Source organism: Acipenser ruthenus, chromosome 41 (assembly GCF_902713425.1).
Source record: "Acipenser ruthenus chromosome 41, fAciRut3.2 maternal haplotype, whole genome shotgun sequence".
Taxonomy (NCBI): domain Eukaryota; kingdom Metazoa; phylum Chordata; class Actinopteri; order Acipenseriformes; family Acipenseridae; genus Acipenser; species Acipenser ruthenus.
The window spans coordinates 559166-577876 of NC_081229.1; the positions used below are offsets into that span (position 1 = coordinate 559166).

General features: G+C 46.3%; 1 protein-coding gene across 1 annotated transcript; it reads right to left on the reverse strand.

The window, feature by feature from the left end:
- Nucleotides 1–297: 297 nt before the first annotated feature.
- On the reverse strand, nt 298–18456 carry LOC131709140 (IgGFc-binding protein-like). Its single transcript, XM_059011135.1, has 21 exons — nt 18425–18456; nt 17712–17762; nt 15633–16865; nt 14456–14790; nt 13190–13763; nt 12038–12645; nt 11380–11947; nt 10510–11111; nt 9740–10304; nt 9204–9403; nt 8585–8723; nt 7751–8076; nt 6841–7414; nt 6015–6610; nt 5290–5857; nt 4166–4746; nt 2910–3474; nt 2423–2622; nt 1495–1872; nt 1072–1343; nt 298–449 (listed from the first exon to the last, which is right to left on the reverse strand). The coding sequence occupies exons 2-21, from the start codon at nt 17758–17760 to the stop codon at nt 440–442; spliced, it is 8943 nt and encodes a 2980-aa protein (XP_058867118.1). The 5' UTR covers nt 17761–17762; nt 18425–18456; the 3' UTR covers nt 298–439.
- Between the last annotated feature and the right edge of the window lie 255 nt (nt 18457–18711).

The window sequence follows — 18711 nt, forward strand, 5'->3', positions numbered from 1 at the left end:
AGAGCCAGAGGTTATCAGCGAGGCAAGCAGCAATGCAAGGGAAAGTCAACAAGTTAACATGGTCTCGTATCTACATGCATTTGCCTTGGGCTGACCTGTTCACCGAATCTGACTGGGTTATTCACAATGGGTGAGGTTAAGAATAATCTTTGACTACCTTCCTTCTACTGCTCCATTATGTGAGAAAGCATCTTTTAATATCTGCAATTCAATAATTGACAATGCATTCTCTCAAAATGCAAGTCTGGTATGGTTATCAAGAACACTTTAAAAAAAACTGACACGTGAACACAAGGGTTTCTTTCTCTTGTTTTTTATTGTAGCAAAAGTGTCACAGCTTTTTAAATAAGTTTACAGACACCAAGGACAAGAATAAGAACTGTACTTGTTTTAAACAGAAGAGCTCTGTATTTGTCACACACAGTCTTCCAACATCATCTCAGGGGCTGCTGCAAAAAATAAAATAAATCACATGCGACTTAACGAGGGAGGTAGCCACCAAACAAAGTCACTCCATGTAATGAAAAGATGAACCCACAATATTAACGTACTTGAACTCTTTATATAGAACCCGTTGTGGTTGAAATATTTCAAATGCTTTGCGATTGACATTGTGTGAGATCTACACTCTGCAGCATTAGGAGGGTAGTTAATAGGTTCCAGTGGGAATGCGCCTTGTATTTTCTTTTGAAAACACTCTTCTTTAGTAACAGACCATTTCATACAGTAAGGCTTGTTAATTACTGCATCCAAGCAGCTGCAGATCTAAATAAAGTCGACTAATAACAAGCATCCTGCTGGTGATTTCTGATCATAATCTATTTCCAGAATGCGTAGTTAACCCATGTGTAGTTCAAAAGCGTGTCATTTTCAAATAAAAAATGAAATATTTATTGAAGTATTGAGCCAAGGGCTTGTCCAACTTGGTGCCATATATTGACAACCTATATATAAAAAAGGTACTAGTCTTCTATATATTAAAAAACAAGGAACATTTTGCTGAATGAAACATTAAACCTGGCAGTCATCACCTCAAATCTTTCAGGTGTGCCAGAAATCTCCACCACTCACCAGAGAGAAAAATCTCTTGCAATCCAGGAGGAGTCGACTGGCCCGTTGGAATTCATCCCTTCATCCGAAGGATCTCCGTTCAGGTTGCCACAAGCACCGCAGAGTTTGCCAGAGTACCAAGATGACGCTATTTTCACCGTCACATCCCCAGTGGAGCTGAACCCGATCTCTACCTCCGAGCCCTGTCTTACCACCACACCATTACTAGCGTCAAGGCCGGCCGAAATCCCAACGGCAACATCCACTGGAAGGGTAACCGAGCGTCCATTGACCTGCAAGAAAAGGGACAAACTCTCCCATACAGGCAGGCAATGGGAAAACACCTCCCCCCCCCACACACACACAACATTGCCTTTATCCAAACTTTGCATCATAACTAATCTTACCCCACCCCCACCTTCTTGCACTATTAAAAGGCCTTACCCAAACATTTTCTGTTTGCACCGTAATCAGAGTCTGGCCCAAGAAGATGTGCAGAGCAGTGGCTCTTGGCGTTAGGGTGCCGTTGCACAGCCCACTGTAGACCACGATCCTGATCCACTTCTCAGAAACCTGTTCACAAAGGGAGACAAGCTCATACGAAGCTCCAGTCCCGAGCACCCCGGACATCCCGTCGAAGGAGAGCAGCCGAGAGCCCTGGATCAGCTGGCAGACGCTTTCCTTCCCAAAGCATCCTCGCACTCCGCTTCTGACCAGGCAGGATTCCTCTGCCCCGCAAGCCACGCTCTCACAGACCAGACCTCCCGCCGGGTGGCACCAGCAACTCTCGCTGCAGTCCCTGCTGTATAGCTTTTCAGTAAACTGAAAGACAAAATCAAAAGAGAGACACAAAGCAGAGCCTTGAGGGAAGATGCATGATAAAAATCGACAGGGTTATACTGCAGAAAGCAGTTATATAAAAACAGGCTGAACTTCGGTATACAGGTTAGAGGTGAAATCGGGTGTCACGTGCATTAGGTTGCAATACCACCCCACCCCCCACTCCCAAAACACACACAGTTACACAGATAAAAAGTACACTCATTAGTCCCTTTCCACCCTTGATTGGATGCAGCCTGCACATTCTGCTCTAGGGTTGGACCTGTACAATAGCGGTCACCTTCATTTGTAAGCTGTTTAAGTTCACTTTCAAAACAGTGATTCAGCCTTACTAAATAACAGGTATCTTCGTGCCAGTTCAATTCCATTGAGGCAATATCTTCAGTAGAACATGACCACATTGCAGAAAGTGAAGAGCTGCAATATTCATTGCTACCACTAAGTCAGGTTGAGCGTGGGAATCCAATGCACAGTTAAACTGGATTTAACCCGACTAGTGAATAATGCAAGAAGGGCTCCGGATGTCCATTACCTTAATGTATCTGCCGTCATACACACAGCCACAGCTGCTCATGGGCACACATCTGTCACCATCGAAGACATAGCCATCGTCACACCGACACCCTTCCAAGCACTTCCCCTCGCAGGGGAACGGGCTGGTGATCCCAGCACAAGTGTTTCCACAACTGTCTGCACACACATCGAAGTGGCTGTTCTGCTTGCAAGGAAGTGCTACAAAATACAATCCAGGTGGGTAAAGTTAAAAATCGCACAGATCAGACCTGTTACTGGCTGCCCATCTCAATGACAGGCATACAAGAAACCACTCTTTTTTTTCTTTAATATACAAGTCATTTTCATTCACTTCAAAATGTGACACACATCTATTTAAACTCCATTAGCCAGTTGAAAACTAAATATAAAAGCAGCCCAATGGGTGGCCCTTGCACTAGACAGACCTTCATCTGGCTGTGTTCTGCTGACAAGACACTTAAGCCTCCTTTTCTGCAAATACTTACTGCAAAAATCAGCACGTCTCCAAGGCTTAATGCTTCCACCCTCCACCTGACAGGCGGTCGCATAGGCTTCCACAGATCGGCAGAGAGCCTCCTGGCTGCCAGCTGTGTCACACTGGGCTTTGACACAGAGCTGGAAATACGGTCTGGGGTCCACTAGGGACTGGCAGGTGCTGAAGGGTCCGCTTGCCGAGGTGATCAGTCCACAGCTGCTGCTGTATAGGGTTTTTCGGGCTGGATCACAGAAGGGACACTTCAGACCACAGCCGTCCTCACAGAGCTCTCCATCGCGAGCCACTGTCCAGCCGGCTGCAAAGCCTGGGAGGTTTGAGGCCAGGGCACCACTGGGAAGCAGCAGGTCGTCCACGACTCTGCCATTGAAGTTCCCGCAGAGGCCAGACACGCGACCTCTGTAGCTCCCAGGAACGGAGAGTTGAAGGTAATGAGAGGAACTGGAAAAGAGCTTGAGTCCAAAGTCTGTCTGGAGCACGATGCTTCCTCCTTCCTGGTAGGCCCAGATCAGACTTCTGTTTAGCTTTAGGGGAAGATTGAAATCTTCTCCGTTGACCTAGAAAAAACACAATTTCAAACCCCAATTTAACATCCAAGAATTTCTCCATCAACATCAAAAGGGTGCAGTAAGTCAGAACATTCGTTTCTAATATTTAAAACTGGAATAAAAGCTATGCAGATGAAAAAAGTATTTGATAATCAATAAACTGTTTCAATTTGTTTCAAACTCAGGTCAGATTTGCTTAAGTCCACCAGAACCAAAACACATTCCTAAATTGTAAATCTAATAGGGTTAAAAAAAATGTACACAGATTCAAATATAAAAATCTAAAACACTTTGGGTTATATGTAGTAACAATGTTCCTCATAGGTTTTTTATAACAATTACATTTTCTGCTTGTTTTTCACCCCATCAGGAAGTAGCTGTCAAAACTATTACCACATGGTGGTAAACAAAAAAAAAAAATAAAGTCCAATTCCAGGTGCTGCACTGCCATCTGCTGTTCACTTTACAAAGTAGGGAAAAAATAAAAGCAAGGTTTTAGGAGCCTGCTAAACCCAACAAGAGCAGGAATGACAAACTGGAAGAAAACAAGAAACTTAAAGAAGGTTTGAATCTGCCCATTGCAAACAGCATGTTTAAATCATGAAGATCAAAACATGCCAACATTAATTAGCAGGTCCCACACTGTATATTCCTGATTGTCAAAGGCACAGTGAAACAGTAGCAGGTTTTAAAGACTCACCTTCACCTGCCACTGCACGGCTTGCTCGACTGTGATGTTGAACCCATGCACAAGCAAGACCGCCATCCTCGTCAGGGCAACCTTGCCGCCGTCTGTCTTGGTCTGCAAAAGCACGGTGAAGTTCACTAAACCCTGCCCCTGGGATTTAGCCAGTATGTAGGTGCAGGCTCCATGGTGGGTGAACTGGTGCCCATCGAAAGTGACAAAACCTGTGCCTCCAACTGCCAAGCATTTGCCTTGATCAATGGGGAGGCACTTCCGGACACCGGACTTCACGCCACACAGTTCCTGGGGGCCGCAGCTGAACTGGTTACACTGGACAGAAGCATCTTCGCAAAAGCACTGCAGCCTGCACTGCTCGTCTGGGTAGAAGATGCCCTTGCTGTAGTATTGGTCTTTATACACGCACCCGCAATCCGAGGGAGGGACGCACTTGTCTCCACTGAGGACAAATCCACTATCACACTGGCAGCCTTCTTTACATCCTTCATTGCATCCAACAGGGGTGGAAAGGCCAGAACAGGTGGCAGGACAGCTGGTTCCACACAGATTGTAGTGGCTGTTCAGAGGGCAAACAGCATCTTGGGAAGGAACAGAAGATTACTGTAAGCAGACATGCTGTACTGTAAAAACCCGAGTATGCATCAAAATCAAACACTAATTCTTGGATATAATGCAAAAGCTCAACTTAATTACTTGGACATCTTGCAGTCGATTGCAAGAAAGCCATTGGTGAGCGGGGGGCAGTGGGGACACACTGTCTAGCTCATTGCTCACTATGGAAAAGAATGCATGCAAACACCATCTATCCAGGAACCATTTTCACCATCATATGTGGCTTATAGTATGTATCAAAAATGTCCAGGTGCATTTCAGCTGGAAATTACCCTTTACTTGAGGGTATAAAATAAAGTCTGTAACCAACATTCAATGCAATTCCTAGGGACGCACCAATATTGGAATCCAAGAGGATTCATAAAATCAGATGGGATTATTAAGTTTATATCAGATGGGATTATATTAAGTTTATATCTGAATTGTGTTCATTTATCTAGGATTTAGAATTTATATACATTTACTTAACTCAATGCGTTAAATGGAACATGCTTTAGACCCACACTTACCACAGAAGGTATCACTCCTCCACTGGTACACAGTCGCACCAGATGCTTGGCAGGCAGCAGTGTAGGCAGCGAGGGAATTGCAGATGGCAGAGAAGTGGCCTCCGTAAGCACAGGAGTCGGAGACACAGTTACGCAGGTAGGGCTCTGGGTCAACCGCAGCGTGGCAATGAGCGAAGGGGCCAACTGCATTGAGCAAGATGCCGCAGTACTGATCCATCTCGAACCGTTGCTCCTGCTCTGTGGTGCAGTTTTTGGGTCCAGGGCTGCAGACTGATTCGCAGACCGATGTCGTTTCATTCTGCCAGCTTGTCCCAAACTCCTGCGGGTTCAGCGCCAGCTCTCCATTGCGGGTCAGAAGGTCGTCGCTGGTGTCATCGTTGGCATTGCCACAGAGGCCACAGACTGCGCCGTTGTAAGTGCTGGGCAGCGAGACGGTGATGGCACTGTTCCAGTCAAACACCACCTTCAACCCAAAGTCTGTCTCCACCACCACAGACCAACCACTTTGATAGATGATTATTTGGTCAGTGTTGAAATAGTAGGGCAGAGCTGCATGCAAGCCATTTACCTGGAAAACCAAAGCAATGCAAGGGTTGGGCATACTTGAACCCTACGCAGCAGATGAGTCTCAGAAGATACAGCAGTTGGAATAGCAACTAGAACTCTAAATACAATTAACATTTGTAATTTTTAAAAACTACAGAAAAAAAAAAAACACACCTTACCTGAACTCTGCAAGGAAAAGCTTTCTTGATGATGAGAACAGTTCCATAGACTTTAATGTTGATATCTTTGCTGTAGAAGAGCCTGTTCCCACAGTTGCCGTCAAACACCTGGATTTCAAAAGGGTCGAGCGCTTGTCCCTCCGAGCAAACGCCGACAAGCTGGTAGGAGCAAGAGCCCTGGAAGTCGTAGAGGAAGCCGTCAAAAGTGCTATAGTGAGACCTGCCCAGGGCGGTGCACTTGAAGCTGCTGAATGGGTGGCAGTCCAAGACCCCTTCGAGGAGCATGCATCTCTGGTCTGAAGCACATTCCTCGTTTTTACACTGGATCGTTTTCGTCCCAGAGTCGCAGATGCAATGCTGCCGACAACGGCTGGAGGTCCAGAAGCTCTCCCCCGGCTTGTAATACCGGCCGTCACTGACGCAGCCACAGTCTTCCGGCTTGACACACCCCTCCACACTCAACATGTAGCCCGGATCACAGAAGCAGCCTTGCACACACACGCTGATGCACGTCATAATCCCCTGGGGCATACCACAGGAAAGAGGACAAGCGCTGCCACAGTATTCATAGTGGCTGTTGTCCGGGCAGGAAAGAGCTGGAGGAAGGCAAATCTGAAAACGTTAACAAAACTGCTCCAGAAATAAGTCAAATAGAGATAACAGAATGCAGCCCATTCAGAGCAGAGTAATTATAAGCAGTCAACCGCAAACCCACTGTGACAAAGCTGAAACTAAATAAGCGATGTTTCAAATGAACCATCTGCTGCTGCAAATTCAGATGCAATATCTACCAAATTGTAGGTTTAAGAAAAAAAAAAACACTTACGACAACCACACATGTCCCTCCATTCCATGACAGTGGCCCCAGCTCGCCCGCAGAGGACAGCATACGCCTCCAGAGCCTGGCAGAGAACCTGCCTGGTGCCGCCATGCTGGCAGACATCGTTGACGCAGCCTGTGAAGAACGGGTCAGGGTCGACCAGACGATGACACTGTCCGAACGGCCCCCCGTCCTGCTGGTTCAGAATCCCACAGTACACCTGGCTCTTGTAGAGGGACGTCTCCTCTGGTGTGCAGGGTTTGTATTGCTCTTGGCAGGAGGAACAGCACCCCTCGTCTCCATCGTTCACCTTCCACCTCGTGGCCCATTCCTGGACGGTGGCTGCCTGGGTTCCATTCTGGAGCGTCCGGTCATCATCAGGAACGCCGTTGAAGTTGCCGCAGAGGCCGTCTGTTTTATTCTGGTAGCTGCCAGGCAGGTTGATGATAAGGTTGGAGTTCCAGTCATAGGAGACCCGCAGGCCAAAATCCGTTTCCAGTATCGCCTCAACGCCTCTCTGGTACACCCGCAGCTGTCCGTTTGCGAGCGTCACAGGCAAATTGGCTATTTGATTGTTGACCTGCAAAACGTGGGACAACTGATTAAGCCAATTGCATACTTCATGAGTGAACGGGGGTGGGGGTTGGGGCAAGGCTGACCCTACAACAGGAGCAGAATTTCTGTGCATATGGAGAATCTCATATAGGGAAGGGGGGGGGATTTAAAACTTTTGCAGATTGATAGTTTGTGTTTTTGCCTGATTCCAGACAAGCATGTCAAGGGATGATGTACGCATCTTTTTAAAATGACTACATTCATTATTCTACAAGTGCAAAGACCAACCTCAATCCAAGTATATGCACCCCACACATTTACCAGTTCACGCTCTCCGTAGAGAGTGTATTGTAGCACTCACCCGGACTGTGCTGTGCTCCTGCTTGTGAATGCACACCTTGAAGCCATGCACAGAGATGTGCACCACCCTCTTCAAGGACACCTCTGCGTTTCCTCGGTTCTCGTTCTTCTCCTCGATGGAGAAGGGAACCAGCCCATAGCTGCTCCCGTTGCTCATGGCAAGGACGTACGTGCAGGTGCCCTGGAAGTCATAGTTATACCCATCAAAGGTGCGGTAATGGGTGTCCCCCCAGGCCCAGCAGTTAACGGTGGACAGAGGAACACAGACCCCCACTCCATTCTGCAGTCTGCAGGTCTCCATCGGGCCACAAGTTATTTTGCACAGATCTACAGGAACACAGATCTATAGGTTACAGTTTGACATTAGGGAAATCCACATTTAAATTTCCATTAACTGCTTTCATTATAGTTAAAGAAAAAAAACACAACCAGAAATGCAGACAAAACAAACTGCACTTTTGTAATCCTTCAAAAAACAAAACAAAACAAAATCAATAAATAAGGCAACAAAAAATATTTATTTTAGTATTAAGAACCTAAGGTCTTTGGTGTCATGTTCATGTCTACTGGAGATGAGCCTTTATTTAGAGAACAGCTTGGTAGGGTATGATATTGCACAGTTCATCAACGCATTCTTGTTTAGGTTCATGTGAAAAGCAGTACTGGAAGGTTTACAGTGTAGTAAAAGCTCTGGTTATTGCTCGTTGGCACAACTGGGGAAAAAAAGGAAGTGTGTTGCTTCTGGGGTTGACAAGTTACAACACATCAACGCAGCAGCAGAGCCTCTGTGAATTGTAGCCACCATGCGATATGTGAATCAGCTGAACACCTTCACCTGGATCAAGACAAGTCAGAACACCGTTCTGGACGCCACACGTCTGGTCAGGAGAGCAGCGGAAATCCCTGCAGTTCGGTCCTGGCGGAGCGCAAGTACAGCTCTTTGTGCAGTAATCCATCAACATTACCTCTCCGCGCTATGAGTGAAGACACGGGAAACAATTAGTCAAGTAAACTTCCAGACCGCACAAGCATATTAGTAAGATTTAAAAAGTACAGTAATCCCTGACAAAAAAAAGGAAATATTGAAAAGCTGAATTAGTGAAGGACCCTGATAGATGTACAGTACTTGTATCTGTCACTACAGGGATGGGAACAAAACTCCCACTGCATAGCAGTTTAATCTGTTCTGGTTTCAATATGTTGATGACACACCTGAGCTTGTTACCTACAATATACACTGTGGCTAAATGAAGCTCATAACATCTGAAAAAGGTAAAACCGCTATGCAAAATGAATCTCCTTTCCATCCCTGTACTGTCAACTTGGCCTAACTGAATAACACAACCTGTGCGAGTTATCAAAAGCTTAAAGGTCGAGGGAGTCCTGTATATTGGTCTCTGCAGTACAGTGTGGTCTGTGGGGACCCGTATACATCAACAGCACTCATGCAGTACCCTGTATCTTCTTCCATTCTCAAAGCAGCTGCACTCCTCTGCTGCAACACAGATATGGCCGTCAAAGATGTAGCCCACGTCACACTCGCAGCCCTCCGAGCATTTCCCAGAGCAATCCAGGACGTCAGAAACTTCATAACAGGTAGATAAACAAGAGTCTGCACAAAGAGCATAGTGGCTGAAAGGGGGGCACTGTAGTGCTGGAGAGGAGGAGAGAAAACAAAAAACAAACACACTGATTCAGGCATAATGGCATCCAGTTCCTCCGATACACTGCAGACATTAATTAAACAAATATATATCAATCTAACAATTTAACACGGACTGGGGACCACAGCAGCTCACCTAGCGAGGGGCACGGTCACTTGCAATGTGGCTAGGGCCCCAACAGGGAGCGCTGTATTAGCCATTGCTCTGGAGAGAGTTCACCCAACAGCGCTTGGGTATCTCAAGAAAAATCAGGTAGTACAATCCAATTTTTTAATTTTTTTTTTTAAATTGAGAAACATTGAAGTGAGGGAGGCCTCGATACTTACGACAGAAAGACTCGTTCCTCCAGGGTTGGATTTGCACCCCTGCCTCCTGGCAGGCGGCTGTGTAAGCCTGTAAGCTGTGACACAGCTGCTTGACGTCTCCAGAAGACAGACACAGGTCGTACACGCAGTCATTGAAGTAACTATGGGGCTTCACTTTGGAGATGCAGGAACCAAAAGGGCCACTTGGAGCAGTGATCATCCCGCAGTAGACCTTGGATTTGAAGACTGCCATCCATGTCGTGTCACAGCGAGGGCAGTCGTTCCCACAGCCATCTTCGCAGTCAGCGCCCGGCACAAACACCTTCCAGGAAGAGCCCAGCGCCCGGATGTCTGTAGTCTGGCTGCCATCTGCAAGCTGGAAATCGTCCCTCGGGTTCCCATTGTAGTTGCCACAAAGACCGCACATCTGGCCCATGTAGGTTTGAGGCACCGTCACGGACATTTGGTAATGCAGATCATAGGTGACTTTTATACCCGTGCTTGACTTAATCACCACATTGACCCCTTTGCGGTAAACTCTGATATCGCCGAGAACAAAAGGGAGGTTCTCCAGCACTCCATTGACCTAAAAGCAAAAACAGTTAAAACCAGGATTTCCTCCACAGTTCATTAAATACATTGTCATCAAATCTACTAAATAAGAAATATTTGCAAAATAGCACCAACTTCATTTAATATTAGCTGCAGTGTAAATGCACAATGGGCAAGCAGCATCAGGACCAGAGGAAGTGGAAGTATAAAGACAGTATAGACCACCTATGAAATCTTACCTTGACTTTTCCGCTCAGCCCTTGCGTCAAGGTAAAGTTGCTCCCATAGATCCCCATCTCCACCAGCTTTGTAACAGACACTGTCCCTCTGTCCCACTTCTCATTCTGCACGTGCACAGAGAAAGGCTCCACACTACCCATGGCTCCCCATTTAGGGCAGCTCACAGCCAGCGTGTAGGTGCAGGTGCCCTGGAAGTCGAAGGCACGCCCATCGAAGGAGCGGTAGTGCGAGTCCCCAGAGGCAGAGCACGTGCCGGAAACCGTCACCGGGATACACTTGCGCACTCCATTTTCTACTCTGCATTCTTTACCTTTGGCACAGGAGTAGGGGCGACACTCAACCTGGCCGTCTGACCTACAAGTGCACTGCTGCTGGCACAGCTTGTCTGGGAAAAAGATCTCCCAAGCTTGGTAGTACATGTTGTTGTACCGGCAGCCACACTCTGAAGATAAGACACAACGCGCCCCACTGAGTACGAAACCAGACACACACCGGCAGTCTTCCATGCAGGGAGCACCAAGAGGGACTGGAGATTCAACACAGGTAAGGGGGAAGGCAGCTGTGCACAACTCATAGGTGGTGTTGGCAGGGCAGGGCATATCTGTGGGGAGAAGCAGAAAATGATTAAAAAACACACACACACCAAACAACAAAACCCCACACACACAGGTTCAGGTGAGAAGTGGATCCTGGTGAAAATCTACTGGCTATGATACTGTAGGGGGTTTGACCCCAGGTAAGGCAAGGACATTTACTCTCAACACAGGGTTCACTAGCTAGTGACAGAACCATCATACTTTTTAGGCACTGCTAATTAGGCTTCATAAATACCAGCACCTTGGAAATCTGTGCTTCAGGAAGACTCTTACCACAGAAGCCCTTGGATCTCCAGGAGTAGATGTTGGCTTTCACTTCCTGACACCTAGCCACATAGCTAGCGATAGACTGACACAGGATAGACTGGAGACCTTTGTAGATACAGACATCATAGACGCAATTCTCAAAGAACCTCTTTGGATCCACAACACCAAGGCAGTCTCTGAAAGGCCCTCTGGGGTCTGTGATCCTTCCACAGAAGCCACTCCCTGCATAAGCCAATTTCTCTTTATCACTGCACTCTGAGCAGGAACCCTGACAGCCGTCAACACAGCCAGGAACGTCGCCAGTCTTCCAGCTCCCTCCAAATGCATCTGGGCTGAGGACCGTCTGGCCGTTCTTTCCAATCAGGTCATCAGCAGGATCACCATTGTAGTTCCCACAAAGGCCACAGAGGGAGCCAGAGTATGCATCAGGCACAGTGACAGTGACACGGCTATTCCAGTCGAAGGTCAACGAGAGACCGAAATCAGTTCGTACAACTGCAGTCATCCCAATCTTGTATATTTTCACATTGCCATTACTCAAGGAATAAGGAAGGTTGGTCAAGATGCCATCCACCTGTATGGGAAAACCAGACATATCCATGCATCAGTATTGGTACTCAGAAAATTCATCAGCAAGTTAAAGAAACGGTTGAAACCAACCCACCTGAACCTTGCCGCTGTAGCCTTTGGTGATCTCAATGGTCATGTCATACACCTTCACCCGTACCATCTTGGAGTAAGACACCACTGTGCTTCCCCGGTTGTCGTTCTGCACATGCACCTCAAATGGAGTCAAACTGGGATTGTAGGAACACAGCGCCACCAGCTGGTAAATGCAGGTGCCCTGGAAGTCATACCAGCGTCCATCGAAGGTGGTGTAGTGAGGGTCTCCCTCAGCTGAACAGGTTTTGAATGAACTCTTAAGTGAAGGATAACAGCCCCACACCCCATCAACAAGCCTGCACTCCTCAGAGGGTTTGCATGAAGCTTGTATGCACGTCACCCGGCTTGTGTAGAGATCACAGGTACACTGCTGTGTGCAGCTCTCGTCAGCCCAGAACTTCTCACTGGGCGGGTAATAGTATCCCTGGTAGGTGCAGCCGCATCGCTGGGCAGGAACACACAGATTGCCGCTCCTCAAATACCCAACGTTGCACTGGCAGGTCTCCACACAAGGCAGCTGGCACCTGGCTGAGGCTTCAGGGTCACTGCATGTTGCTGGGCAGGCAGATCCACAAGACTCATAGTGACTGTTCTCCAGGCAGTTCATGGCTAAGAGGAGAGCAAAAGATCTTTAGGGTTAATGTTATGGCTGATTTCAAGGGCCAAAGTCAAACTGACTGAAGAAAGCAAAGCATGCAATGTTAACATATGAACAATGAAATCATAACCAACATCTGCTGCAAAAAAAATAATAATTTATTTACAGTATAGTGACGGGGTGAAGAAAGTGAAATTGGAATACAATTAAACAAATCTAGTGGGTGCAGATCGATTATATTCCAGATAATATAGAATTGGTTTTCTAGAATGTCAGTCTATATGCATTGAAAACAGATATCACTTCAAAATGGTAAATTTACAAAAACTGTTAATTGCACTTGTTTAAATACCAGTTACACTGTCCCATTAAACCAAACCCTGTGCAGTACTAAACATTCTGAAGACCCTGCATATTCAGGAAACATTTAGTATGAGGTCAAACTAAGGAAACTCATCAGCAATGTTCCTGCACCAAGGAAGCACATCAGAAAGTGGTCACAACTATCTAAACCTAGTCAAAAAGAAAATACAGCAATCACTCTCATGTACTTACGACACTGTGTAATCCCTCTCCAGTCGTACACTTTGATCCCAGCTCCCTGGCAGGTATCGGCGTACGTCTTCAGAGCCCGGCAAAAGAGGGTTTGGTCTCCTTGGTAGACACACAGGTCGAAGGCACAGTTAAGCACATAAGCCTCAGGGTCGACCCAGGAATGGCAGTCTCTGAATGGCCCATCTTGCTTCACAAGCAGACCACAGTAGCTCACAGTCCCATATGCCCTGGACAGATCCTCGCTACACTGCGGACACTGGTCATTACAGTCGTCAACACAAAAGGGACCGTCGTCCCTCTTCGCCTTCCAGCTCCTGCCCATCTCAGTTCCACTTGATACTGCTGTGCCATCTGGGGTCACAAAGTCATCAGCGGGGTTGTCGTTGTAGTTGCCGCAGAGCCCACAAACTTGGCCCGAGAATTTACTGGCCAAATTGATCACCAAGTGGTGATTCCAGTTGTACTTCACTGCAAGGCCGAAGTCCGCTTCCACAACAGCGAAAGACCCGCTGTAGTAGATCTTTATTTTACCGTCCTGGAGCGTGAGAGGCAGGTAATGCTTTACACCATTTACCTAAAAAATTAAAATAAAAAAAAGAGAGAGAGAGAAGTGGGAAATAATGGGAGGATGTGGGCTGCATGCGAATTTCAAATGCATAATTTAACTTCTGTACATTGTAAAACTGTTCATGCACAAAACCTAGAAATACCTAAAAAGTTGTTGGTGTTATTAGTCAAGCTTCCCACTAGTTTGCACTGTTTACATGCAAAATGGATTCCCATAGAAATCGTAACACACGCTAGGTATGCTACTTGGAGCTCTTACTGTATATCCCTTTAAGCAGTCGTGGCATGAACTTATAGGTCAATCCACACATGCTTTGGCTTACTATAACAAGCCATGGGGAACACAACGAGGCAATAGTTTCACTTGATTATGGAGCATCAACACTGCTGCTGAATTAATGAGCCAATGCCAGAACCACGTTTGGGTCGTCATTCCCCCCGCCCTGCATTTAATACAAATATCAACAAGTGTGGATATACCCCCAAGCCACGTGACTTCACGGCAGCCTTAATAGTGCTTTGTTTCTTTTTAAACCCTTAAGTGGTCTTGCGAGCTTACTGCAGTAAGCTATTAGGGGACATAGTTTAGTATGCCCTGTTCAGTAGTAGTCCATATAAAAAGTGCATTGTTTATTTAGTTAGCAAGCAAGCAATCCATGGCACCCACACCATGAGATCCACTCTCAATCTCCACCTCACCCTCACAAATGCCTGCTCCTCCTTCACAATCGTGATGTTGACCCCCATAAGCGTGATGTAGACCGTTCTGACGAAAGACACCGGAGCACTCCCTCGGTTTTCATTGGCTGCCTGGATGGTGAACGAGGGGGTTGCGTCAGAGCCCCCACAGGGGGTTTGGACGAGTGTGTAGGTGCAGTTGCCTTGGAAGTCGAAATCTGTCCTATCGAAGGTGTGATAGTGGGGGTCGCCCCACGCCCAGCAGGTTCTAGAGTCCGAGACGCAGACTGCGCTGTTGTTTCTAACCTGACATCTGCTGTTGTAACCACAGCGCACAACTTGGCAGGGATCCGCAACTGCAAATATAGATCAGCGTAAGTATTCATTCAACTGTCACAAGCCAATTCTTCAATGGACTCTTCAAAAAGAATACATAAATAAATCACTAACTAGCTTTGTAGAATATCTGGTTTTAAATGAATATGCAGCCAATGCATGCATCCAAGAGATCACAGTGCACCCATAAGTCAGGTATCATATTGTAGCGATCTTGGTTAACGCAGGCAGACGTGAACCCGGGACCTCTCGCACTAAAGCATAGCACCGATACCGCTGTACAAAAGAGCCGTATATCGGGTTTGTGTGTGCGATTACATCACCTACCAGCCATGCTGCTGCCTCCCCCGTGCACGCTACAATATTATTATTATTAATTTCTTAGCAGACTGCCTTATCCAGGGTGACTTACAATTGTTACAAGATATCACGTTATTTTTACGTGGAATTACATTTTTACATACAATTTAGCCATTTATACAGTTGGGTTTTTACTGCAGCAATCTAGGTAAAGTACCTTGCTCAAGGGTACAGCAGCAGTGTCCCCCACCTGGGATTGAACCCACGACCCTCCGGTCAAGAATCCACAGCCCTAACCACTACTCCACACTGCTGCTCATTTAACCCATATTAAGAGATCATTCCTCATCTGCACCCAAATAAAAAAAGGCAAATGTCACACAAAACTGATGCCTGACTTCTATGAATCCTCTATGCAGGACTTGACAAAGTTATTTTACATTTTTTAAATCATTAATAGGATCCACAAAATTATATAAAATGAGAAATGTTAGAACCTTGAGCGTGGACCAGCATGGCTATTTACATGTTAACTGAAATAATCAATTATTGAAACTCTTACTTTCTTCTGTGCACACTGCCGGGTACCCATAGGAACTTTCTGAGGCAGTGCCAACAATGTACAGCCCAAAGATGCCATCCTGTTGCCTGACACTGTGATCCCCAATGGCAATGGCCATCACTGCCCAGGAGTAGTCAGACTCTTTCACAGGACTCCAGTGAACATCTGGGGGCAGGGGTTTCTGATCGAGCGCAATCAGGATCCCGTTCGCACCATTGGCCACCATCACAGCGCTATTCTGAAAGGATGGCATTGCGGTGAAGGCGTAATTGAAGCAGTATGTGCCAGTGTCTGCTATGCCCATCATGAAGGGGGCGACGGCGGGCAGAGCCCCAGGAACGCTCCCTGTGCAGAAGTAGATCACCTGTACGCCCTTGGAGGCCGTGATGTACATGGGACTGGAGGGGTCAACCTGAAACTGGGCTACCGTACCACCCAGCACGTCCTTCAGTTGCTGGGCTGTGTTGTACTGGATGTGGATCCTGGTGGTCTGGAAAGCAACTATGTAGACCAAGTCCGAACCTGAAGGGGAAGGCAGGGGTGGTACCACATAGCTGAGCCCCCAGCTGGGGGCAGGGATGAGTTGTTGGAACCCGTAGTGACACTTTGCCACTTTGTTTTTTGGGGAGCAGGTGAATCCACACATCACACCCACAGATTTCCGTGTCCTGATTTCTGTGCCAGATAAGCTGTTGGCACCCTGCAGCTGCACGCTCTGAAACTCGGACAGTGTAATCTTCACCACGTCTCCCTTGGAGTATTTGGTGCCTTGAAAAGTGACCTGGCTGGTAATGGAGACTTCAATGGCATTCTTATACTCGTGGTTGGTGATAACGATCTGCCCGTAGGTCTCTTGCTGGGGCACTTGAGGTGTGATGGCATAGTAATGGTTGCCCCAGTACCCGACTGGGTAGAGCAGGGATGTGACACAAGCTCTTGACTTGCAGCTGACTGCCAAGACAGAGACCTCTTGATCAGCTTGCACGATGCAAGCGTTTGAGGAATAGGTGTTTCCCCGCATCTGAACCTTCCTCGGGAGTTCTACAGACATCCTCTGGCCAGCAAAGAGAGTGAACTCCTTCCTGAAAGAGGACTGGTAGACTTGCACTTTGACCAAGGTAGAGGCAGAGTAGGCGGTTATCATCACCTCCAGACGCGAGTCCAAGCTCGGGCCATTGTGCTGCAGGAAAACATTGACAAACTCTCTGCCAGCAGGACTTGCTGAGCAGATACCTGGGGTGGGGGGGTGGGGGGGTGGGGGGAGAGAGTTAAAAAAAACTTGAAGCTACATGTACTGCAGAACCATATTGATTTAGATACATTTAGGGCCTGATGTTCCTACATACATACATACATACATACATATTTAGATACATACATAGAGACAGAAGCTTTATATAAAGTTAAACATGTTCTGTATCATTTGTTAATTACCCTATTTGCATGATCTCACTGCAGACTTCACCCTACAAAAACCTACAGTTACATGAATTTGACTACTCAGCAGTATTTCCCAATGGCTTAAGCTTAACACTAACTGACAATACATTCTGTAAACGGGTAGAGCGACCTGACGATGAGGCTCAAATTACATCAACTCTGAATATTAAAAGATTCCTCCCCCGGCTCCCAAATTAAACAGCAATACAGGAAGTCACGGTTCAAGCCGAGACACAGTCGCACAAAAGGAATGACCAAGAACCAGCCGCCTTTAACAAAACTCAAACAGAATTGATTTTGGACAACCAACCTGCATAACTCCCAAAAAGGTAATCTCTTTTTTCATTTTTTACAGTTACTGCTCATCGCTCTGTGTGTTATTTTTTATAAAATGTTTCTGCTTTGAAATATTTTCCTATACAGTAGTTACAGGCAAAGGGTGTATACAAAATGTCTGTATCGAGTTAACTAAAATAGTCATGAGCAAATCGTGCATTACCGCCTATTGCTGCAAATAAAAACAGGACCTATTCCCAGTGACAAAACAGGGGCAAGCGTTCAAGTTTGGGTCTGCTGGGAGGGGTAAACAGATTACCACGTTCTGAAAAGCCCAGCGATTTAATACAGCTAAAGACTCACCGCCGCTCAGCACATAGAACACGCATATCAGCAATAGTTTTCGCCACATTGCTGGAAGAAAGAAAATATATAGGCTTTAGAACGTGTCACATGTAAAAGACACCGCGTTCAGATCAAATCACTCGACAGCAGCCTGCTTATCCGTGTGATCGATTTATTGAATTCAATTTAACAAAGTCGTGTGCTAAAGAACGTATACGCCTATTTCATATCTCCTTCGGTAGAACATTTAAAACAGTGTGTGTGTGAACGACATGGAGTTCGAAAAACTGCCCTGGCATAACTTTGAGAGAAAAAATGCATGCATTATTTAAAAAGATATTAAACTGAACATGGTGCAGTTATGCACACAGTGATTGAAGGGCGGTATTGTACATATTAAAAAATATATATTATACATAGATCAGCGGCCCTCCAGCATGTGTAATAAGGCAACTGTTGCGCGACACCTTCAATGGGTTCATTAAGGTTGGTTTTGTTGTTGAAGGTATATTGGATCAAGGCAGTGGAGCGATCCTATAGTACAGGCAGTCTTTGTGCGCTATCAAACCTGTTTCAACTTGCGCAGCGTGCGTGCCCAGGCCTGCGCAATTTTCAACACAAGCTGTAGAACTACTTTGTAGTGTTTCGCAAGCACTCGTGCGTGTGTGTGTTTATTTAACAGCAAACATTATTCCCATCGCCGTTCATACTAACACTTGCAAAGTTCTTACCTGAAAGCTGTCTTAACAAGCCTGCCGCGACTGGTCCCTATTTATCAAGTTCGGGGTGGGCTCCTTCTAATTAGTATCGTAAACTCGTCGCACCTGTGTGGCTGGAGGTGTTAATTGTCCAAGATTTAATTGTTGACTTGCCTGGCTTTAACTGTACTGGTCGTGTGCTCAGAAGGCTAAACTAGTGAACATATTACTTATTATTATTATTATTATTATTATTATTGTCGTAGTAGTTTTCATATGGAGACTCTGTACACCTCAGTGTTCCTGTAAGTACGGTAGAT

Bases quoted from the DNA above. Each gene is read 5' to 3' on its own strand.
- LOC131709140 (XM_059011135.1), bottom strand. From the start codon at position 17,760: ATGTGGCGAAAACTATTGCTGATATGCGTGTTCTATGTGCTGAGCGGC. The intron at 12,646-13,189 runs GTAAGTACATGA...CTCTCCTCTTAG, and splicing joins GAGAGGGATTACACAGTGTC to CCATGAACTGCCTGGAGAAC. The intron at 8,077-8,584 runs GTGAAGGTGTTC...GTGTTCCTGTAG, and splicing joins TCTGACTTGTCTTGATCCAG to ATCTGTGCAAAATAACTTGT.